The 26119-nt window shown below is 39.0% G+C and overlaps 1 protein-coding gene across 1 annotated transcript in view; it reads right to left on the bottom strand.

Moving 5' to 3' along the window:
• The window catches only part of MTHFD1L (methylenetetrahydrofolate dehydrogenase (NADP+ dependent) 1 like), a 139345-nt gene that overhangs the window by 51030 nt on the left and 62196 nt on the right, over positions 1–26119 (bottom strand). Inside the window, exons 19-22 of the mRNA XM_027683494.1 lie at positions 13220–13359; positions 11475–11516; positions 10326–10426; positions 9736–9913 (exon numbers count right to left, since the gene is read on the bottom strand). Of these exons, the coding sequence (XP_027539295.1) occupies positions 9736–9913; positions 10326–10426; positions 11475–11516; positions 13220–13359 (461 nt within the window). The remainder of the gene's footprint in view (positions 1–9735; positions 9914–10325; positions 10427–11474; positions 11517–13219; positions 13360–26119) is intronic.

Genomic DNA, 26119 nt, shown 5'->3' with positions numbered 1-26119 from the left:
AAAGAAAGAATAATTTCACATCTGTCATGGTTTAGGAAGGGTACTCCCCAATTCAGTGCCCCCACTAAGACTCTCCAAACCACACACTGCTCTCTCTTGTTCCTTCCACTTTCCCTGCCCCCTCCCTGCTGCAGTGGGATGGAGAGGAGAATTGGAGGCACAAAAGACAAAAAACATGGGTTGAGATAAGAACAATTTACTGGAAACAGCAATGAAATAAGAAAACAAACAGTTACAATACTTATGACAGAGGGTACAAGGAAAGAAATGATTCACACAGAAAAAAAACCCTGATAATAGACAAAACTGGACGGCTCCCTCTGCCACATTTACTCGACCAGACTGGAACCCCTTTTGCCTATAAGAGACTCCATTTCTCCCACCCCTGTAACGATGTAAGGAGGTATAGAAAACATATAGAAAACCTCCAGCTCCTAGCCATGCCCCCTCCCACTACTGCAAAAATTAACCCTGTCCTGGCTGGAACTAGGACAACATCTCTCACTTTTTTTTGTCTGAGAATCTGAGAATTTTCTACAATGACCTGTGAAATTCCTGAACAACTTGTTCATTCCCACCTGCAAACTCCAATGCTTATCTACACTGATGCACCTATTTGCAGGCCATAAGTAAAACAACCTTAATGAAAGGAGGATGAAAAGTCTCATCTGAATGATGAGTGTCGATGCACCCATATGAACAACAAGCTAATTCCACAGCACCTCTGCTACCTGGACAGCTAGGGTGAGAATGAAATTTATAAAATATCCAGAGTGTCAAAAGCATGAGAGATTTAAAATCAGCAATAAAAGCTATTCCTCTTCTCATTTCCCTGATGTAATGTTGTGAATGTTGCACAATTAAGTACATTTAGGTGAAGAACAGGTGACAGATAGACAATAGACAGTATGGATTTAGATAAAACCTGACTTTTATAGATATGTAAATTTACACTGACCATGAGAAGGTGCTACAGGGCCACACAGGATATCTGCTGACAATTCAGTAGCTTTGAGATTCCTCTAAGTAACAACCAATCTCATCAGCCCTGCCAGAGACAATGTACATTTCTGAAATCTCACGTATTTAGTTACCAAAGCCATATGCTTCCTTTGAGGTGCACCCACACCATAAAAAGGATTTTCTCCGTGGCTAAAACATAACAAGTGCTAAAGCAGAAGTGCACAAACTGCTTTCACAAAACCAGTATCTGTGCAGCTGTATATTTCACTACTTGATAGAGAACGATTAATCCACGCAATCAGCATTGATAAAGAGGAGAGCCTGTCATTCTCAAGACTGAATTGATTATCTAAGATGAAATCATATCAGTGTTGTCACCCAGCCATACTGCAACTTCCAGTCCACCTCACTTGCAAGACATGATATTAGCGCACGTTGGTGCCATTTATTACACAATCTTCTTTCTTCCAATACTATCAACAGCAAGGTTTTTACCAAAATGTAATTTAATAGTGTTTCATTTCTGCTAGCCTTTTCTCACATTTCCTTCATTCTTCATCTCTTACATCAGCTATAACAGCAGACTTCAGATTATCAATTTTCCACATAGGGCTTCCATGGACAGCAGACCAGCTTCCATAGACCCTCCGTCACCTTCCTTTCCTCTGCTGCTCACACTCACCCATGTGCCAGTGCAACTGAGAGGGCAGCACCACCATGCAGCTGCACATACCAGAGAAAGTGATCCAGGCTAAAACATAATGTAGGAAAAAATAACTATTGCATCTCACATCAGTTCACATATCCAGTTTACTGTAAAGGCAAAGCCAGCATAAAGCAGGAAGAGTTGCTAAAACTGTTCAAATCTGATCACTGAAATTTACCAGCAGAAACAGCAGGTTGGGGCAGGACACACAGCTTGGCTGGGATTCCTAAAATCAGTCTTGTTGCTAAGTATTAAGTGAAACAAAAGCCAGTATTAAGTGAAACAAAACATGCAAATTAGCAAGGATCTGGTCTGGGACTGTGCTCGAGATTCCCATCTTTTGCATCCTAATTTGGACACCTGACTTTTTAAGTTCTTTGGCTACTGGAAAAGGAAGTAGTTTTTTTAACTCCCCATAGCCAATCCCTGAGACTGCTGAAAATAACCCCTGTTCCCTTCTTCCTTAATTCCTTCTGCTTTTAAACATTTCCCCCTGACTTCCTCACCAAAACAGTCCAACAGAAAACACCTCTGAAAAGTCAGAGACAACAGCAGTAAGTCCCCAGTCATACTACATTCCACTAGGTTGCAGTTAAATCACACTACTATGAGAAGTGCTGGTATTATCTAGTTTAAATGGAAAACTGTAAGTGAATGCCCATGTGTGTAGCACTGTCTGAAATGATGTCTTCACATTTACACAACATAAATATTTAAACTACTATATTCTCTGACAAAACTTAAAATTCTGTTGAAAAAACGTGTTTAAACCAGAGAATATACAATAGTACTATTCACTTGTAACTTACACATACTTCAGATACTTTAAACATTCACTTTAGTGTCACTATCTATTTTTAATTATGAGATCACTAGTTTAATTATAAGGTAACAACGTCTGGGCTTATTGTAACTAAGTTGCTTATGTTTTAACAGAAATTCTTAAAATAATTCAAAATTCAAGGCAGTGACATTTTTGTTTTTAAATTTTAACTTGCACATTCACTGAAAGCAATAAAAGTTGGCTAAGTGAAACAGTATGCAGACATCATTCACTCCTCTTCTTGGGAAGCTGCCAAATGAAAACATGATGGGAATATGGCTGAAGGTGCTGTGTGGGGTGACAGAGTGCAGTGCTAAAACAATAGCTGACTCTGCACATTCAAACTCCTACTTCTAGCTTTTCCCTTGGATAAAATAAAAACACATTTATTAAAGTATCTGTATATTCTGGTTCCAGAAGATCTGTGGCTGACAAAAGGATTTCCAAGTCTTTAGCACTGCTCTTCCTTTGTTGGCACAGGACAAGAGTTTGTTTTTTAATTTGTGGAAAAGTGTATTCAGTCAAGTTAAAGAGTTTGCGAATCAACACCTAAGCCTGTGGCCTTAGAGATTTATTTTCCATTTCCCCGACTTTGAAACCCCAGCTGTGCCTAAGAAAATTGCTTTACACGAAGAATAGGGAAATAATGAAAACAAACATAAAAGTGCAGTGCCGTCAAGAGCTTATATCCACAAATAAAGAGATAGAGTGGAAGAAAGATAGCTTCCAACCCTAGAGCACCCAATCCAGTGAAAGAAGTGTCCAGACGCCACCGAAATCTCTTTGATAGGAGTGGGAGGAATGGGTGGTACAGCCCTATGGAATTCCTCTTTAATGTGGCTTCTCTGCTAGATGGCTTACTAGCAGTAGAGGGGAGGGGGGAAATAATTTAAAGATTAGCATACCCTGGAGGGCAGCACAGCCTGCATTTCAAGAGAAATGACCTCCATCAATTATCAGGAGAAGTTTCAGTGAGGAGCATACATAATTTTATTTATTCCTATCCCAGTAATGCTTAAGGACTTTCCATTTGGTCCACATGTGACTGAACTCTGTGCTGTATAAGAAAAACACAGAAGCTATTTGTCTCCTAGGCAAATGAGCAGAGGTATGTTGGGTTGATGTGACAGCAGACACATGATGGATGGCTTTCATGGCTTAACGACTTTGTGGTATTAGTGGAAGAAACAGAAAATACCCCTGACACCCCCCCCCCGCACCTCCCATTCAATCACTGCGATTGAAAAGATGACAAGGGTACAAATGATGAGAAACACTGTGCCCCAGGAGGTCAGCATCCTCAAATCCAGGCCCACACGAGCTCTTCTTGACTGTGCCTTCCTCTTCGAGCCTCTCCTCCTCTCCTAGTACATAGACCAAGGAGCCTTCTTCTCCACTGACAGAGCTCTTCCTCCTTCATTACTCACACCTCATTCTTGCTATTGGAGACCATGGCCAGAGGACGGAAGAGAAAATAACGCACAGAACAGCTCCCAGCAGAGTTTTTCCCATTTCAATGCTACCCTTAGACCCTTCTGAGTGACCCATTGTCTCTGACAGCTGAAGCAAAGACTGGAAGAAATGAGACAAGCGACAGCCCACACCATACTGCCACAGCACAACCAAGGCAGGGTTGTGCTTACGCATAGGGGTAGCCAAACTGTGGGCTCAGATGCTCCAGATTTGCCCAAGTTATTATTATGCTCCCAGCAGGGGAAGAAAAACACCAGTGCTGAGGTTGCTAACTGCTTGAATGCCTCCCTGAGAAGTGAAGCTACTCAACCTCATTCTCAGTGGACGGCCCCAAGCTGAGAAAGCTCGCCTTTGTTCTGCAGGGCAGGCCAGGCAATACACTGCACTCATCCAAAATATTTGTGCAATCAACTTTGACAGTATAACCTGAAAGTATTTTCATTTATCATGATATTACCTAAAGGCAGAGCACTGTCAAAAAAAGGTGTCATCTAACAAACTTGGAAAACTGAAACAGCCCCTTTTCCTCCCTCCCATTTGTGACCTTTACACTCTACAGTTTAGCTTTCCAGTGCAGCATAAATCAGGTGATTTGAGGCTCTTCAATAACTTGTCAGGTTACTGTGTCATTCTTTTAAGAGGACAAGGCTAACTTGTTGACCAGCCAGATATGCTGATCCTGCCTCATGCCATATGCTTATCCTTCTCCTCTCTTCTGTCTCCTGAGTGACAGCCCACTGCACTACAGCTGTCTTGCAGGAAGGGGCAATGTAACTCTTAAAAATCTAATGCCTGCCTTCTTTTTTCTGCTTTTTTCTGTTTCCTGCCCCAGGTTGAGGAGGGCTCCTGTTAGTCAAGGAAGAGTTCACCACAGGAGAAAAAAGAAGACCAGGTTAGTGGAAGAAGGCAGGTTACTTGACAGGCAAGCAACCCCTGGCCAAGAGTGGCCAGAGAAATTTGGGAATGGGATGCAAATGTTTCCATCCTCTCCTTTCCTCCCCCTAGTTGTCTAAACTTACTTTTAATGGGTCAGTCAACTTTATTTTGAGCAATAGCTTTCTGCTGCAACTTAAAGACCCATACTTCAAGAAAAGTGAACCCAGAAGGGAAGTCAACAGTGATAAGAGGGTTGATATTTTGATATTTTCCATATGTAGCACGAATATATGTTAAAATAAACCACCACAGATTATTTCATAGAGAGTTCAGAAGGCCTTTAAAACAAATCTATCCTTCAAGCACTGAAGGGAAATACTCTTCAAGAAAACAACAGTAAATTAAGAGAGGTTATTGTGCAGAGGGGACAAAAATCCATACTAAAGCACACAATACTGTAGTATTTATTTCAACTACTGCCAGTAATCTTTTCAACTGTGTTATAAACTCTGGAGCCTATCAGATGAAAACTCATCCTTGCTCCTGAACGACCCATTCCACCCTGTGCAATTCCTAATACTGTAAGCATTTTATGGTACACTGCATCTGTTTATGTCATTTTCTTACACTCCTGCAGTGGCAATGGTGCTGTCTATACTTGTCAACGGTCACATGTTGTACTCTGTCCATGAAATTACACTGGTACAGATAGAGATTCCCAAAACCATATATAAGCTATTCTATTTTCATTTCAGCTCCTGAAAAATATTTGTTCATCTAATACCAAATGTCAAACAAATCCTTGCTAGAATCAAGACCAAAAAAAAAGACAAACTACAAGCATCAGCCACTTGATAAAAAAAAAAAAATCTTGCCTACTTACAGAAATAAATAAAGAGAACCTGAAAAGCTATCTAAAAGTGGGACTATAGAACAATGTGTCACGAAGTTGAACCCAAGGAAATTTAAACAGACCAAAATAGGTGCTTCAAGGAATATAGTTAGCACAGTCTTACAGTTAGCAAGTAGAGTTACACAGTTAGCAAGTAGGGTAGCTTGCTATGATACTGAACAGGACAGCTTAGCAAAGCCTGAGTCCTGAACTGACACAACTGTGTTGTGCCCAATGTCTAAAATTGCTCATTCAGTGCATGCTTGGGTATCAAAAAAAATGGTATAAATGTATAACCATACTTCAGGATTCGGAAACCTATTGAACAGATTTTATGTTCAGAAACAGTATTTAACAAATCTAGAAAATACATTCTTGTTCTTCTCATATTATACACATTTATAAATACCTTTCAAGGAAGTCTTTGTTTTCAGAGATACATTTGGAAATTACATAAAGCACTGGAGAGATGCATGCCATTTGGAAAAAAAACCAAAACAAAGAGAGCACACTTGGTCTGGACTATCCTTTAATTAAATCTCTGACTGTATGCTAATAAAATAGTTTACTGCAAACTTTATTCTAAGTAGTTTAAAAGGATATAAACCAGTTTTACATATAGGGGCTTTAAGGGTTTTTTTTCAAGCTGGGGAGATGCTTTCTAACAAAACATCAAATTACTGAATGAACTTGTTTTGACTATAGTGATCTGTACTGTTGGAAGTTGTTCCAATTATAGCCAGTTTTAGAAGCAAATTCTGATTTAGTTTTCCAGACAGGAAAACAAGGTGCATAGACATCAAAGGATTAAATGGAGACGTAGTAAAAGGAAGAGTAATTTCATAAAGACATGAATGACATGGTAGTGGTTTTACACAGGATATTTCTCCTCTTTGACCTTCCAAAGGGGAAAGAAAACAGGAGAAAAGCCAACAACAGCTCAAATCCCATCAAACTTGAGGCAACCAGAATGTAATAGTATTCAAGTAACTGGACAAATCTAGCAGTCAGATGAGGGATAGAATTATGTCCTTTCACTTACACACCCTTTAGGAACAACGATGGGGGAAAATCACCTGCCTGAATCCCACTTTACTACCTCTTATCTTTCTTAAATTTCTTAATTTTACCCCTTTGAACAGTAGAAATCATATCCCTCCAAAAAATCTTCTTACAATCTTGATTAATATCTGGGCAGGCTCATTTGGGTGAGGTGGCTTTCCTTCACTTCTCTGTGAGCCTAGTAACCAATTGACCTACATACTATACAAGTGACAGCATTGCTGTTTCACTCTCCTATTCCAACTGCTTCATTCCCCATCCTTTGCACATTAAGAATGAAACAGAAGCCTGAACTTTACTGTTTTTGTTGGCCTGAATTTACTTTCTTTACAGTATTTAAAAATCTTTATATGTTTTTATAAAATCCATTCAATATATTTTTGAGACTTATAATACTTTTGTGAAGTTATGTTATATTAACTTGATGTAAAGTTGTGATTCATTCCCTTTGTGCTTAAGATCATGCTGTTCATGCAACACAGCATGAAATGATGTGCCCGGGAAAGACATTAAAGTAGAAACCAATCTCATTTTCTTTAGACTTAGAGTCCATCCTTACCAATCCTTTTTACTCATTCATACCACAAGATTATAAGCTACACAGTATTTAGTAACATCAGAGCCTAAGGATGTGACTTGGTCAGTGCTAATGTCCTATCTCTGTAAGACAAGTGTCCAGCGGTTAAAACTATTGCATATATTTCTCAAAGAATTTTTTTCTCTATGTTATTACGCAAGCTCAGTAAGATGATAGCTTCATTTTTCAGAGCACCTCAGAAGAGACAAACTTAGAAAGGCAGATACATTGTTCATTTTTTAGCTGTAAAAAAGTTGCATGGGCAAAATGCCTTGAGTAGATGCCGCAGCACTAATATTCCCAATGTATTTACCTCTATTCTGTCAAGGCACTGGTTAATATTGATAGGAGTTGTCTGGATTACTGACATTTTGAAAAACAGTAGGGGACATGGAAAGAAGAAATAAAATGGGTGCAACACATACAGGGTACATATCATGGAGAAGGGAGAATGGAAGACAATAGTAGGGCATATCTACCTCAAGCTGAACTTTTTTCTGGAGAGAAGAATCAAAACAGGAACTTTCAGCCATTTAAAAGAATGAAACTGAGGTTCTCTTGTTAAAAAATATCATTCAGACATTTTCTAAAGAAACTTAAGCAGTACAGTCAATTAGGGCACAGGATCTGAAATCTGACAGCCCTTGTCAAATTGGCTCCAAAGCCTCGAAACCAGAGAAGTCTCTTTGGCTGGCCAGATTTAAACCCACCCACATTTGGATAGCTAGGAAGGTCCTGAGAAATCATTTGTATAACCTTTTTGGCAATATGTCCCTCCAAGTGTTCTGCCACCACAGTGGTACTCAAAGCATGGAGCTTCCCAAGCAATCCTTCTTTGCAAGCTACTTCTCTTGACAGGTCACAATGCTGCGATGTTACCTTCCAGACAACTCCAATAACATGGAAAGTCTCCAAGACATGGAAAAAGAGTCACTATCTCTGGCAGACATAGGATTGAAACTTGGACTACACTATCATTTGTTAGGTTATCTAATGGCTAAGCAAATGAGACACAAAGCCCCAGGAAGGATCAGAGGAACAATGACAGGTGGAGGAACTCAAGTAACGTAATTGGTGGAAAAACCTAAACAGTGAAAATTAGAGCGCGTTGAATTGCCTGTTTCCTATCCAAGGGGAAGATGAGACTACTGTCCTTGCTGTGAAATGCACCAAGGTGAGTCAATGGGGAGACTCTTTGATCAGAAAACTGTAAATGAAAGCAAGTGATTGCCTACAGCAGCACATGACTCTGTGGGATGTATGAACAAGCAGATTTTGGGACTATGTAAACTTTAGGATGGGGTTTTCAAAGGGATTGTGGGAATGTGTAAAGATTGTTTAGTAGAAGGACCAAAGATGGGGAAAGGGAGTAATCAAGATGGATCGAAAAGGAACAAGTGTGGGGAAAAAAAATGAGTGAAACGAGGAAGAAGGCATCAGTTGGGTGTAAAGGTGTGTGCCTTGTCAGTAGTCTGACTAATTGAGCTCTGTGCTCGAGGACCACAATCTATGCTCTATTCTCATTAAATCTGATTTCTGACTCCCTTCTGTGCGGGTGTGCTCTCTGCTCTAGATATGTATGTATGAACACTAGAGAGCAGGAGGAAAGGTCTGAGTGCCAGCAGCTGGAGTAAGGCATGAAACTCAGGGGCTTGTGGACTCAGGTGCCATCAGCTGGAGCAAGGCAAGGGCACTGGGAGCTGTTCCTGGGTAGACTGAGGATTTAAAGCCAACAGCAGCAGTGACCCACATATGTGTGCCATATTGTACTAGTACTACTAGACTCCAATCTGATCATCAGGAGAGAAGGAACAGGACTGGGTCACCTCTGCTCTTCAGGTTCATCTGAGAGCTGTGTTGTGTAAGAAGGTGCTGGTAAAGGCAGTGCTTTTTCTCTGTGTTGACCTGGCTGGGCTGGGTAGACGTAGGATGAGCGAGGACATGCTACCTGTTACATCCTTCTCATATGGAAAGTGAACGCTTCAGGAAGCCACAATGTGGTGCAATACCCATCACTGTAATACAGCAACTACATTTCATTTTAGCTGACTGACAGGAAAAATACCATGAGTGTGAGATCTTTGTGGAGAAGTCTCTCAATAATTTGTGAATGTTCCATCTGCATACATACTTTCACATTAAACATGGAAGCATCAGAAACATCATTCAGTGCACTAAACAACAATTATTACCAGCAAGTATCCTGCTCTTTGATTAGACAAGCCACAGACTGTTCTCTCCAGCTTTTGTGATTTTAAACCAAGGCAAGTTCCTTTCCAAGTATATTGGATAACTTTTGCAATGTTCTTCTTGTTTTAAATCCAACTCTGATGCAGAATGCTTTCATAAAAAAAAAATCTTACCTCCAAGCTGTAGAGATATTTGAAACTGTTCTTCTGATTGGACGCCTTTTCCACAGCTTGAGCTAATTCTACTGCTCCTCTACCACCAGCTGACCAGTGATTGCAGGGTACAGCATCAAATGCTCCACACTGCTTGGCAATCTTACACACCAGATCAACCTCAGCAGGAGAGTCAGTTCTGCCAGGCAAACAATTCCATCTCATTATTTTGTTTAATTAGTACTCTTTTATAACCATATAAACTTAGCCTTATTCCATCATCAGCAATTGTAAAGCAATATAGAAATTTTGCCATATACATAATGCATTTATACAAAGTATACATATTTAGATGTTGCAAGAAAACTCTTTGTGATTGTTATAGCTAATTAACATGGAAGATTGTCAGTTTCATAACAGTATATACTTTTTGCTGGTTTAAAACCTTAAGAACAAGCTAAGGAGTTAAATATCTTTATACTCATGATGAAAATGGAAATTTTTTAATAGCTTCTTTTCTTTATGCCAAAATTCATTAATTTAAAAACCAAGAAAAGAGAGAAGTTTAAATTGTGTATTTACTCACAAAAGTAGTCAAAGAATAGACTTACTTGAAGACATTTAGAGCAACCACAACAGGAACTCCAAAGAGCTGAGTAATTTGAATCTGTTTCTGTAGATTACAGCAGCCATCAGCTACCAGCTGGAGGTTCTGTGCAATTAAATAAAAATTAATGGAAATGGTAACATACATAAAGACTTCTCCAGCCAAAGAATTTTCTGTAAATTAGAGTTAACAAAACTGTGTTGATCATGACAGCTGCAGGCAAGTGAAAAGCTTCCAGACAAAAGAATTTTTGCCCTTATTAATTCTTATTTCAACTAATAAGCAACAGACATATTTAAGTAACTATCAGTGTACAAAGTTTGTACATGAAACCATTGCTCTCTTCTAGGACACAAGAAGATGGTACAGCTGATGAGTGGTTGCTTGTCATGATTGTGAAAGAGCTGTTAGTCTCTCGTTTGCAAAGTTTATAAAAACTACAGTAGTGGGGTGGGGATTGACATACAGATATGTTAGATATATCGTTTAATCTATATATACATACATATCCCAGATAAAAGCACATTACTGGATTTCCTTATTTACTCTTTTACCTCACACTTTGTAGACCTTGTCTTAATTATAACAAAACACATATTCTTAGCTTCATACAAGCAGAAGACTAGAATTCGGCTACAGTGACGTGATGAAGAAAACAAACCAGTAGAATTCACACTTGTTTGACGAGTGACATCCAAGCCCAAACATGAAACACAGATTCAACTTGTTTAATGAACGGGTTATGCTGTCATTAGTTTCAGGGATGTCTTTGACCCCTACACCACTCTGCTCCCTTCCTTCCATAAATGCCTGTATGCTGATCAATCTGAAAACTTAGTAGTCCCAGAAAAACTACTGAAAAAAGGTTATTTTTCAGCTATTTCAGTTCCTCACTACAATCCATCATGCAGTCACACAAATAACACATCCAAGAGGGATAACAGAAAGGGGCTGAGGGAGGATGAGATGGCTTTACTTGTTGGCAGTGCCTACTAAAGATGTTCACTGAATGTCAGCATTAGAGCGTGCTATTGTCAAACCTGAGGCTGCACGCTATGCAGCCAGAGGAACAAGAAGTTCTGATTCTCCCTATGCCACATTATTTTGTTCCTTTAAAGAAACCTCTCCTAAGTTTTATAACTGTTCCTCTTACCTCTTCTGTGTATTCTTTCTTCAAGGGGGCACCAGCAGTTACCTGGGATAATAAACAAAATCATCACAGATTGACACTTGTAATAACCCTAGAGGGTCTGCAATGCACTTTTGCCTACTTTCTATACTGCCAATTAACACATACATTGCACACAACATCATAGTCTGCCTGCAGCTTCTGTTTAATTTCACCAGTACATAAAGAATACCAACACTTCCTATTGTATTTGGGTAGTAAGATACAGGTAGTGACTTAGCAACTAGTTGCAAAAGATGCAGTAAAGGAGAGGTAATTGGATTTCATTCTACATATTGTTACAAGACACCAGCAGTACAAAGACAATGGACAGCAACCTCCAACAGTTGGCTGAAGAAATAACAGCAACACAGATGACCAGAAGAGGAACATCATCTTTTAATGTCTTGCAACTGCTGCCTGGGGCAAGGAACTGCATGCAAGTAATTTACTTTTTCTGGAAAGCACAAAGGTATACATGCAAAGAGTATAACCAGGGTACTATATTTAGTCTCCAAGGACTACATACATCAATCCCAGGCACTGGACTTACTCACTTTTTTCTCTAGTCCATTTTATAGTTAACCTCCCAGCAAAAGTATCTGGTACTCTACATGCCTCTGTGATGAATGCGTCGCATTTGTAAACAAACAAAAGCTTTAAACTTCTAAAGATGCAACTCAGACAAAAACAGAAACAGTTATTAAGACATATTTAAGTCCTATTTTTGCTAGATTGAATGATAACACGTGTGACAATACACCTGCCTTGTAAGGAATGGAGGAATGTAATTAAAAACAAAGGTGCATTAGAAGTGGACTAAAATGACAGAAAGTCCTGTAATTATATCAACCTGAAAGACTGAAAAAGGATGGCTCAGCTTTAACTCTTAGAGGTGTTTAGCTGTAAGGGAGACCATGCATTCCAAAATTTTGTGGCTGTGGAAACAGCTCTGGTATTTTCACCCTGTGAGACTGTTTCCCTGGCAGCATCACTCTCTACCACGCTGCTGGGCAGATGAAAGTGTTTTCAGGAGTTAATTTCAGTGTCTGTCTACTTGGCTAGCAGAGTTGCCTAGCAGAGTTTGATCTCACTGCACGATTGAGGAGCACTTCTACAACCAGTAATTGGTACAAGTCTCTTTGTGGGTTAAATAGCAAAGAAATGATACACTGGTGACTTTTGGTACACCAGGAAAACATTTGCAAAATTTTATCAGTTACTTCAGCATCTCTGAGGAAATTAACCTGAACAAAATAAAAGGACAGAAGGGGTAATGGGTACCCATTACTGGAGTGAAAGAAATCTCAAAACCTTCACCAACAATGTTCTCTACTTCCACTCACACACTGCAACCCGAATTCATTCTCATTCCTCCTCAGCTGCCAAATTTCCCAGCCTGTGACTACTTCAATGCACTTTAAAATGCTATTTCAAAAGGCAGGAAAAAGAATATAGATATTTATATCTTATAGCTTTTTTTTTCATGTGAACAAACTTTCCTAGCTCAGCAAGATACAGTACTTCTTCAGAGTTCTTTTGTCCCTCTTCTTTCATTTGTGCCTTTCTTGCATTAACTTTAGAGGTAACATCTATATAGTGAGGTATCTCAGAAGGGTTATTTAAATACTGGCCCTTAAGCTACCCCAAATATTTCTTAAATCAAGATATTTTATTTATTTCAAATACAAGCAACTATTTTATTTTCCAAGAAAGGTGCAAAAACTTACATTTGGCCCACCTCCATGCATCTTCAAAGCCCTCACTGTAGCAACAAGTACAACCACACTGGGAAACAAGCCAGACACCCTGCATTTGATGTTGAAGAATTTCTCCATCCCAATGTCAGCACCAAAGCCAGCTTCAGTTACTGTTAAACATTAAAAAAACAAAACAAAACCACACATTAAACATGCTTTTGGTTGAACACTGGGGGATATTTCTACTTTAGCATACAGTGCACTTAAATATACACCACTACTTAGTTTTGAATGAACTTTCAAATAGAGTTCTATTTACATTACTGAGTCTGATTAAAAACCTATTCCCAACTCAGAAATAAGTTCTCTTATTCTTGATATGTACAATATGTCATCAAAAGTAGTCACATGGGGGGAAAAAACCCAAGCAATCTAAATTAGTTTGAATCAAAGTATTTAAAAAAATCTAGTCCTCTAAAATCACTGTTTCTGTGCAATTACATTTAAAAAGTTTGCAAATTCTCACAGATATAAGACTTTCCTATATTATTTCTCCTCCTTCAATTTCACTAAAGATGTGTTTTATTCACAACTAATGGACTTAAATTCTTCTAAGTTTGCAGAACTTCTGATGATCTCTTGCTTTTGTGGAGAGAATGTTTAATTATAAACACAAACCAGCAGTTACAGTCATAGTATTGAATATGCTGTTAAATAGTGAATTTAATAGTGGGCTTTTGCACCAAAGAAGGCAGACATGAACGTAACATGACTCAAGAGAAAAATCTGTCCAGAATTAGGATACACCTGGCAAAGTATTTTTAGTGGAGCTACAAATAAAGAGAAGATCATCTGTATTAAATTGTATCAGTCTCTGCAGAGAGAATTTGCTCTGATTTGTCAAACAGCAATTATTTCAATTGCTTCTTTTAAAATCCAAATAATTTCTTTTTATTAGACAAACACAAGTACAAAGCAAATAAAAAAATTCAAGGGATTAAATCTCCCGTTGGTTGAAAATTTGCCAATGTAACAATTTCCCACCAGAACACTCTAATGAGTTGGGCTCAATGCACGCCTCTGAAGGATGTGAAGGGACTTTCAGGCTGACAAGCCAGGGTGAGAAAATACTTGCTCCAGAGGCTTCTCAACTTGACTCCAAGCAGGGCTGGTAATGTGTTCCTATAACCCTCATAATCAACTTGTAAAAATCAGTAAATTCCCTTCTCTTTCCCTCTTGCCAGCAGTTTTATCTCCCATGCTTAGGAGGGGAAGTGACCACAACAGCTGATTGAACATTTCAGGGCTGGAAACCTTCAGTAGGGTCAAGGAGGAGGAGGCACAAATCTGCTCTGTTGCTGTGGCAGAAAGTATCTCTCTGTTGGCAGCCAATGCACTTTAGGAAGTCACAGCCTTTGGGCATTTGTCCTCACCCCAGCAGTCCTTTTCCACCTCTTCTTCATTTTGCACAGGCTTAAACAATTGCCTGTGTGGATCTGCTCTGAGGGAGGAAATGGTTGCTGGGGCTGGGAGAGGAAGCAAGGAGGTGGGCATGCTGAGGGGGGCAGGGACCTCTTGAAATAGTAACGTGGCAAGTATGATTAATATTCTCCTAAATCATTGTAATAAGTATATCATCTTTTTCTGAATAGCCCTGAGAAAAACAGACATACCAAACATGGAAACAAAAAAAAGAGGTTTACACAAACACAGTAATTCATAGGAGCAAAGCTAATGTCAGGTAAGTCATATTAAAAGCAGAGCCAGGGATCACGTTTCTGCTTTCCAGTAACCCCTATTCTTCTTCTCCAATCTCTTATGTGGCATAGGGTGATTAATGAGAACTCTGAATCAGGAATATATAACCATGATCAATCCTTAATATAAACAACAGATAAACTACCAAGTGCTTGAGAGGGTGGGAAAATAATTTGTCTCTTCCAGAGACTGCCAGTGTATATACATAGCAGTCTACTAACATTTCCAAACAAAGTTTCCAGGGAGTTAATCCATTTCATGCCAAGCCTTTTCAAGGGTCAATTTTCCTTAGAGAAAGGGGGATTGCAAGTCTGCCTTTCAGCGGGAGAAAAGCAGAGATGTCAGCCTTCCAGTAAATACAGCAACTGCTCACACAGTACTTTATGGTTCTCTCCGGGAGGTACAAGCCACCCTTTGGACAGGGCAAATGGCTAGGGGAGTTGTGCGGGGGGCCACCTATCTGAGCAGCTGTGCATATTCGTCTGTTCTCTGCAATGCTTTCCTTTGATAGGGAGGGCAAATGTGCATTCGCCTAAAAAAACCCAAATACTGTATTGACATCTGAAAAGCTAACACAACACCAGTTTTCACCAGAGTGTGTGCTACAACATGGGGAATGGAATTTTTTCACTGGAAGCGGAGGAAAGGGAGATGTCAGTGCTTTCTCCAGTGTGCGGAAGGAAACAGGATGTAGTAGAAAAGCTGTCTGGATGAAAGTTGCAACTCCATTTTATTTCCTCCAAGGAATAGTAAGAAGGTAGAATAATATGCCAAGCTATTATAATTTAAAATCTTCGTGCTGAAACACTTGATACAATTACTTTCAGATTGTTTCCTGCTTTCAAATGAAAGCACCAATGAAAAACACAGACTATGAATAGGAAGTTTCAAGCTAGTCTACATTTAGAGATCATGAGATAAACCAGCTAATCACTTTAAATGTAACAACAGAAATCAGGCCATTTATTTTGGTTATGATTTCTCATATATACTTTGTCAATACATTACAATCATAGATTGGGGACCCCTGGTGGTCTAGTGGTTAGGATGTGGCACCCTCACCACCGTGGCCCGGGTTCGATTCCCGGTCAGGAAACTCCCCTGGGCAGATGGAGCACGTCAGCCCTGTAAGGGCATCCATCTAAGAGAAGGTCACTCTAAACAAACCTACGTCCTGAGGACCTCACTGCCATTGTCCAAGCTCGCTTGGCCCCGGCAGACGAACCTTAGGATTAAAGGGTGGGCTCAGTTCAGCGCATGCTGTGTCTCACCTAAAAAATCCATTGCGCAGGCTGGAAAGGTAAAAGACCTTTCCCAAAATCTTCGTTCGCGAAGACTGGCCATACTATACTATACAATTATAGATTACAGGTTACCTGACGTAGATTTTGGGTAACAAACATTTACTTAAGCAGTTGTGTACCTCAACTGAAGAAAAGTTTATAACACAACCACTGCTACCTGTGTACACAGTTTTTGCCCAGCTTCAGCTCCCCTCCCTGGATGTCTGTTTATCCTGTCCCCTGCCAAGCGGCCTTTTTCCACCCCCATGAATCATGGCTACCTGGGCTGCTGCCCTGCAAGCAGGTAGGAGGTTTGTAATAGATATTAGCATGATGTTAACTGCTTGCTTTCATCTCCCAGGCACAAAGAGAGTTCTAAAGCAGTTCTAATAAAAGTAAAGAGGTAACTCCCAAATCTTCATTCGCGAAGCCTAGCCATGAGGTGAAAGAGGTAACTGATTTGCCTTTAGCAAGCTCACAGAAAACACACAGGTATTTGCACTGCCAGACTAAGAACACAACCCCATGGCAAACATATGCAGACTCAGATCAGGGATATTACACTTGCAGGCCCTGCTTTGCATTCTGAATCCCCTTTTTGCACCTACAGGATTTGATGACCTGGACAAGTTCTAAAAGATTATTTTCTGTATGTAATTTTCAGTAAATAGGGCTCTCAGGATTCTCTCACTGTGTGGTGATATAAAGGGCAAAACCTAATTCTACAAATACTCTGCTGTTTGATTTTATACTTCAGTTTTAGAGCCCAAGTATCATAAGGAACACTGGGAATGAAGTTTAAAAATTAAAGTTTCATGTATCAGCAATGCACTCCTATTATATTACTTTTAATAGTGGGCCATAGGTTAAACCTAGCAATTAATAAACACATCTATATCAGAAGTAAACTGCACCAAAATGATCCAATAGGGTCAAATAATTTGTTCTCATAAAATTTGCATGCAGGATGACCAAAAGCTAGCATGTTCTAACACATCAGGGTAACCACGGTATCGTTTCAAAACAACAGTAGGCAAAACACAACACACAATTACTATAGGTCTTTCTACAAATCACTGACATAACATCTACTTCACTCACTCCTGCTACAAAATCATCAATAGTTTTCATTCAGAGCCTGAACCCAAAATATCAAAATGACGTACAAAAGGGAAAGGAAAAGCCCATAAATATTAAATGAGGCAATACGGACAAGTCTGTTGGGTGGTGTAAAGACAGAACGAACTCTTCACTGGAGTCTGTAATTCCACTTCAGGGTTCAGGTAAACGAACAAATCACTCTGATGGTTTTGTTTCTTGTTTATAATTATCACAACCTCCTTCATGTAATTACTGCCTTGCCAAGCACATCTGGGAATCACCTACACATGACAATAGCTTAAATAGACAGTGTCATGGTTTAAGCAGATAATCAGATTTCGTCATCATTCTTAATAGAAAATGTAATTTTTCTCCATCTAAAAATACATCTATCATGCTGAAGCTGCATAAAGTGGTTCCACATTAGTCTCACATTTACATAGTGGTTGAAAGCCTTACAGAAAGTGATGTTTAGAATATTTCTTAAAAAGCTATTTCACCCACAATTGAACTTCGTGTATACTGAGGGTAATTTCTAGTGAAAGTAGCTTCTCCCTAGTCAGCCCTTTCTATCAACAAATCAATGTCAAAATAAAACATTCGTACTATGAAAGACCGAGTCAGATGCAAAGCTTTAGGACACAAATTGTGAGCCTGGATTCCTGAACAATGCAAAAGGAAATGGAAAATCTGAGCTGCAAGTTGCCATTTACTCCCCACATGTAAACATCTCTGTTCTGGTGCAGCTGTCTGCTGGTAAACTCAGGAAAAGAAGAGTTCAAAGTCACAGAAGCACATGAACTGTGAACCTGGAGCTGGAGGCATGCTAGCTGTAAAGTACTGATATGTTCTTATTTAAGGGAAAAATACCAAGGTGCAAAACTGCCAAAATAAACTAGGATGCTCAGTGATTTTTCGAACAGGATATCATATTTTTGTTAGTATAGCTAGGGACGAATAAGCCAGATGTTTGTCCATTCTGACTCTGGCAATTATTTGAGTGAACTTCCATTATTATGACTGATTTTGGAATGTAACAGATACTTTTTTTCCTTTTTTCTTCCCCCCCCCCCCCCACCTCCTAACAGAGGGAGTTTTCCTGTTCATTTTTCTTTTGACGCATTCTCAGATGTCATGCAATACAGGAACTCTCTGCTACCACTGCTGGACACAAAGTCCTGCAGAAAACGACACATGAATAGGTTAAGGCTGAACATTTTTCATGCTATGAAGAAAATACTTTGCACTGGTTTTACGTTGTTGTTCTGAGGTGTAGAAGAAAAGGTAACTGGAAAAATATTTGCTGCTTAGTTTAACAGACCACAAGCTAATTGGAGGTAATATGTACTTTTCACCTTTTGCTAAAGAAAGGTGCCAGGGCAGTATGTGCTCTGCAGAGGTCTGGGCACTGGAGATTTTTGATTGTTGACCACCAATCCACGCTTTTGATTGAACCAGCAGATATGGCAGTCCTGGCTTCTTAAGACAAAAGCTTCACACATTTAATGGGTTTTCTTCCACAAGAAGTTCTGACCAAAATAAACTTTATTTTCAGAAAGCAGATTATATGACATTATGTTCCACAGCAGATTGCTATTCACTTGAGACTCTCTGAGTAGAAGATTCTCCAAACATGGACAGAGAGCAGCCCACCTGCACAAGCATCCCCAGAGAAATATGCTATAAATGAGATTTCTGGTTCTACTTGCATACCCTCCAAGCTGCAGTACTGAAGGTCTACAGCTTGCAACCTCTCCTAATATAAATTTCTTTGGAGGAAAAAAAAGTCTCCTGGAAATTTTCAGCTTCTTCATAAAAACAAAATGTCAGCTGAAAACAAAGATTTACATTCAACTACCCTGCCATCATAACCCATGAATGACAGCAGCAGTCAATTCACACTACCTTCCTTCAAAGGAGACTTACCTCCTTTGGCCAAGAGTCTCAGGCCTCCACTGACAGTCACTGCCTCCTGGCAGCAAGGGCTGCACAGGAAACTAGGCTCCCAGGAATACACTTAAATTAAGTGCTGATTCCCTTGGGACCCCATAACAAGCTATTTCAATCTTTTGCTTGGAAACATTTATTTTTCCATAAGGGATTAATTTTAACACTGAAATGCAGAGCAGCTTTAAATGAAAAACTAAACTTTACCGCATAACCTCTCACAGTTACTCACTTTAAATACCAGTTGCTGCTAACTTTCCAAGAGCATCCCATACATTAAACAAAAGAATAGGCACAATGACTCATACAGATTATACCCAGACTATAGACAAAAAAATTAGCAGAAAGTTCATTTATTTAGAACAAGCCAGACAAGGGGAAGAAAATCCTTAAATCTCAATTCTCTGACAATTAAGGATACAATTCCTCTTTGTGGGTGTTAAAGGCCTGCTTATATATGTATGCTGAAGATGCTGGATTTTAAGTTCAGGGTGGGAATCAAACTGAAAACTCCAGGAGCTGACAGGGATAGCACTGTGTGACAGAAAGCATGCTCTGCACATCTCCACAGCTCTGCTTGTCTCCTCATCTTGAACATATACAGAAGTGCAGCTGCAGTGATTCTTGCCTACAAAGCACCAATTTAGGGCATGGTTTTACACTGTGCCTGAATCAAATGAGCACCCTGCCTTGCTGAAGGGCTAATTCTTGTTCATAAGTCTTTCACCTTTCTCTTCTGCTCCTTCCCTGCTGCCCAGACTTCCTGCAGGTTTTAGCATTCATCTAATTGTAAACTGTTGGAATCTGCTAAACAGAAAACAAACACACACAAAAACTCAGAAAAAAAAAATAATTTTTTCCACTGGGCTATATTTGAATCAGCTGAAGTAAGACCAGACAAGTCTTACTTACAAGTCTGAACATGTTCAAACAAGTACCAAAAGCAAGGAAAGGAAGGAAGATGCATTTCAACAGTAGAAAACTTAATTCATCCCTAGCCACCTTGTCAAACCATACTCCAATACTTCGAATGTAAAATTTGACATTTTCTTGCAGCTCACTGGTAATGAACTCATTATTTAGATTTATTGCTAGAGATTAAAAACCTGAAGATGTTCTTACAAGCCACAAACAAGTCATTCTAATAGAAATGAAGTGAGCTGTATGTGGCTTCATGGGCTACATGTTTCTTCGAATCCCTCTGCTAAGCCTGAGGGGTTTTACAGTCACTTTCTCTTAACTTCTATGTCCTAGACTCATGTAAAGATCCATAGCTCGTAAGCTAAGTGTTGGGTCTTGACATGAATTGCAATGCATGGTTGAATATACTAACCAAATATATACAGTTCCCCCTTTTTTAACCTCCTTCTGTCACAATATTAACTAGAAAAATTCAAACAAAAGAACTGTGAATTTCAGATTGCATCCTTTCACCATTCATCGCAGGTCTCCTTTTGAGGTAACAGAGTATCATTTGCTCATAAGACAGATGACCGATCACATTTTTAAAATGGAGCACAATTAATGGCACAGGAATAAGGCAATTTCATTACATACTTAAAAGATCATCATGGCCTTTGGCAAAAGAATTATTAATCTTCTGCTGATTACAAAATTAAAACCTCACCAGTTTTTTATTTAGAGTTGTGTGGAAGGAATAATTAACAGCATCACTGATGGATCTTTATTTAAGGCCATTCCCCTACAATTCTGCAACTGAAAAGAGCAGATTAACTTATGGTACCCACAGTATTACCCTAAGGGCTTAAAATCAATTTCATCACACTTAAACCATGTTTCTCTCTGTGTATCTCACTACCAGACTTTCATTTACTTCTTTCACTTTTAAACAATCCAGTTGGCTGAATCTCCTGCCACAAATAAACCTTCCATTGAAGTGAAAGTGCTTTCTGTTGAGCTCTCAGTTTTTGGGTCCTCCTACACCCCCTTGAAAAAAAAATGGACTTTGAACATGCTTTGAGAAATTATGTTACAAGCATCTGGAAAACACTAAGTTCAAGAGGCAGGCAGAGAGCCTGAAAATTTCTTCCCTGGTAAAGTTCTAACCACTTCATCAAATGGTCATGAAGTAACAACTGCTTTAGCAGTTGCACTATTTTGTAGAAAATATTGCACTATTTTGTAGAAAAAGGAAAGAAGGAATGCAAAAGATCTTATTCTTGAGACAAAACACCACTTCAGTATATGCCCTGGAAGATGACATACTTTCTAAAGATCAGCAGAAATACAATGAGGAAATGAGTGATCATACTGGTAGTGAATGATGAATACAGAATTTTTTGCAGTCATACAAGCTACCATCACAGCCTATCACAACTCAGAGACAAAATCTGTTTAACCAACCACCACCACCACATGCCAGGCTGTGAGCATTCATGCACGCCTGCATGCCTTTAGATGGGCATGGCTGAGAGAGGCCATAAGGTCAGGAAAACACCTTGCCAGCCACACATGCTTCTTCTTGTTCTCATCACAAAACAAAAGCATCTGTGCATGGACAGCAGAAGAGCAGTGTTGGCTGAGGCTGTGGCGGATGCCACACAACAAAGAGCCGCCGCTGAATCGTGATGATCAATGCTCCTGTCACTTGGCGCAATCACCCAAAGCATGCCAGGCACAGAGTCATCAATCACTAAAGTGTAAGCCTACCCCACAATGCATGCAACTATTCGCCCTGGGCTGCAGCCCTGTTAAAACTTCCCCCTCACTCTTTACTGAGGCACATACTTTGAGAAGTATTTTCCACCCTGCCCTTCTAAAATCCTAGGGAATACTCGCTTGTTATGATAATGATTTTGCCCATGACTTAGGCACTGCCTTTTCAGTGTAGACATGTAGTGAATCCCTCTCCTAGGAGGACAAACAGGTTCTGGTTTTCTTTCATTCCACTTAGTCTTTGCTAGGAGACAGAACGCCTTCTATTTGTGATTGGTCTGGGAGAGGACACCAACACTATTCTTGACAAAACTACTGAGCCATGTTTTAGAAATACATGGGAAAGGGCATCTCCTGTTACATACCCCCAGGAAGAAGAGTATTTCCCTGCACTAGCAGTTTGTCTTGACGGCCCACTGAAAAATCTGATGCAAAGGCTGTAAATTACTTTACAAGACCATCCCAAGGGCTTATCTGGAGAGGTCTGTGAGAGTGGAAATTACACTACACAGAGTGTAATATGTTTATCAAATGCATACAAAATTTAAGATATCAATAGACAGGAAGACTGTCCATAGAGACAGAAAACACCGGGTACTGTTAGTAGTATTTTGGGAGACAGGAAAAAATGCCTAGTGGTGAGAACATGCAGCATAAGCCACAGAAGAGCAGAGGAGGGTAAAAGATGCAGGCATGTAAAGCCCACTGTCTGAACAGACTTTGTGAGATAGCTCATGCATGGGGAATGCATCAGAAGCAACTCTGGAAATCATAGAAACTTTTCAGACATAGGCATTAGCTTGGTTGTAATCACCTATACTTTTAAAATAAACTGTACAAAGCTGGTATTTGAACTGCTACTCAAAGTGTAAGATTGATGGCTTGTGTCAAACGTATTAATATGTATTTACTTATTTCCCTACAATTTTTGGATAAGGAAAAAGAACTCAACTGGTAAAAAATGGTATGGAAAATAACTGTCTGTTGGACTGTATGTGTGTCATGTGTAATCTATCTTACAGAAAGAATTACAAACTAAGGAGAGAGAAGATACTAAGGTCACACACCAAAAAATCACACATGGAGAAGGATTTTCCTACAGGAACTTCCCAATTAAGAACACAATCAAAACCAAAGTCAAGCTAAGCCATAATTCTGCTAGTTTATAAGAAAAATCCTTTCAGCTGCTCATGGATAGACCAATTCTTTAATGTCTATTGTGAATTTCTTCACTTAAACACAATTTATGTAATCAAGGCAACAGAATTGCCATTGCAAACTACTTATTACCATTTCTGAAATATTTCTGCATTATTAGTTGATCCCTCTTTACTACAGATTATAAATTATTAATTCTTTTTTCATAATTGCCCATCATCTTGTCATCTCAGCTACTCTATCATCCTTAGCCCTCCCCCACATTTTTGTGATTTCTCACTCCTCGTGCAGTGAAGAACACCAAACCATACACTGAATTCCTAATGGGCTCCAGGAAAAGCTGAACCTGCAACCATTGATTTATGAAGCTGTTACTCACTCTCTTGGGAGCTCTGTTTGAGATGCAGTAGATGGAGGCAGCACATAGATGCTGTGTCCTCATGCATGTAAAGCATCTGCTCTGTCCCTGAAGCTTCATTCCCACTCAGAGCTTGCAGCCAGAGCTAAGCTGAAGATACATTACAAATATGTGCCTTACTACTGTAGGAAGCACAATTGAAGAGTTTGAGATTGTCAGGTTCAGTAAAGCTGTCAGCATAGTAAATCAAGGATAAAAGGACCAACAGAACAACTACATAAAAGGCCACCCAAAATTTAAAAATGTCTGTAACCTACATTTTTTCTTACTGTATCTGAATCTAATCTGTTTTCTCAATCAAATCAAATTAATTAAACGGCAGTTTTATAAAACTGCAAAAATTAAATTACAAGGTCAGAGCACCAAACTGACCCTGAGATGCCATTTAGGATATTAATCTTGTCTTTTAATGTATTATTTTATAGAATCAGAGAACAGCCTCTGAACACTTTCAAATACCATCAACATCTGACCTTCAAAAGCACTTTGGCTATTTGCCAAAGTAACACTCTTTCCATTAACAAATCATACTGGCCATACATAACCTGGCATTATTTGCAATCTAATTAGCATGTTTAAAAACAGTTTAGTAACAAATTTATATCTCTAGTCATGAATTCTTGAATTTTTCTTTAAAGCTAATGACCCACTAAGTCATAAGGTCAGATATGTAAGCAATCTAATTACTGTTTTCAAAAAGAAATAACTACTTGCTCTTAAAATTCCCAGCAAACAATAACACGTAGTTTGTTGCTTGAAAATTAAAAAAAAAAACCCAACAATTTAAAGTTAACATATTTTCAGAGAAATCACAGTATTTTTCTTTTATACTGTCTTCTCATAGAGTACTTCATAACATTTTTGAGGCAAAACAAAACATTTGTAAATAAAATCCTTGGAATGCTCTGCACAAGCATTTTTCTTCCAGGAACATCTAAAGACACACCTTAACTTTTTCCCTAAACCACATTATCTTAACTGGGCTGGTAGAGAGGGTAGCACAGAATGAGAAGAAAACATTGCAGAGTTCTGATTTCGAATAAGAAAATGTAGCTTAAACAGTTCTTTCTGAAACACCTGTTAACTGGGCTCTCAGCGTACATGTGTTTATGGAATACTAGTGGAAAACCAACTCCATAAAATATAAAATGGTACTAAATGATATTAAAACTTTGCCAACTATAATTACCACTATCAAAAATACATGTACTTATGTCCTTTCCACATTTCACATTTGTATTGACTTCTCTGGAGCCACGAAGATTTAAGTCAACCATTCTAAAAGTAAATACACAAAGTAAATAATCAAACATTGCCCTCTCCATATGTGTACACTATTAACAATTTTAATCATAAAAGCTTTCAGAAAACAAAGCACTTCTGCCCATAGATTCAGAACAATGAGTCAGAAAATAAAAACCAAAATCTATTTTTCCCAACATGATGGAAATATCTGAACAAACCTAATTCTTATACAAGTTGTCCATAAAAGGAACATTAGATTTCAGTATCAAAAGGTCAGTAAAACAAACAAACAAAAATCTAATAAAGAGCTTACATTTGCAACTGATATTAAAAATAAACCATCTGCCAAAATTAAAATTTGGCCTTTGAAATGGGACTTGAACTCTTTATGCATACTCTGCCCTGCTGACCCTCGCTAAAGGGTGTAAGTCAATACAAAATACTCACAAACGGAGAGAGGATGATGGATTTTCTGCCAAATAACCCTAAGCAAAAGTAACGCTGTTAGCTATGGAGCCTGCTTTTATTTCCTTTGCCAAGTGATGAATTAAGACGACTTCCTAGCACACATGATATTTTAGTGTTTGCATATTTTTAACCCCTGGTTCTTTTCTTCTTATAAATAAAAGCAATACAACCAGTAGGTAACAAAAGAACAAAAGGAACTGCTTCTTACATGTTGGGAGTTTTAACACTAGGTGAGATTGCTAACTTGGGGAAGGAAGAGAAAATAAACAGGATAGAAGTTGCAATGTCATCAGTTTCTGCTCAGTAGAATGGTATTTTATTTATCAGGAACTGGGCAGTGCCTCTACTTTCTGAATGAATGACAGATCCTTTCTATCTATTTTTACCTCTGGGTAACTATCCTGAGACTGAGAATAATGGATAGCCCTTAACAGTTGTACACTCCATTTAATTTATGAATGTCATAGGCAGAGGAAAGAGTTGTGTTAAGCTCTAACATGTTGCAGAAAAGGTCAGCATACAGGACATTAAAATACCATGTCAGCTTGTAAGTAAATTCCTGATGCATGTTTAAGTATTGGCAGCTGTCATGCAAAAGCCCTGTTACCTTAAAGCTCCTATTAATGTAGTGCTTGGCATCTCCCCATTTGTTATGATGAGACAGTTTTTGCCCCCAAGAAAGTTTATAAACTGAATAAAAACATCAAGAAGAATGGGATTACATATGCAGGCATGGAGGCTGAAATTACTTGCTTAAGGCCAGAAAGCTAGTAAAAGATAGAGGTGGCAGTAAGATGTATGCCTCCTGACATGCACTGCAGTGCCAGATGCGCAACAGACCGGGAGCTCTCCATCAGAGATTGTGTGCTGCTGGTG

Source organism: Neopelma chrysocephalum, unplaced genomic scaffold, assembly GCF_003984885.1.
Source record: "Neopelma chrysocephalum unplaced genomic scaffold, ASM398488v2 Primary Assembly neopelma1_23, whole genome shotgun sequence".
NCBI lineage: Eukaryota > Metazoa > Chordata > Aves > Passeriformes > Pipridae > Neopelma > Neopelma chrysocephalum.
This window is presented reverse-complemented; position numbering and strand designations above follow the sequence as displayed.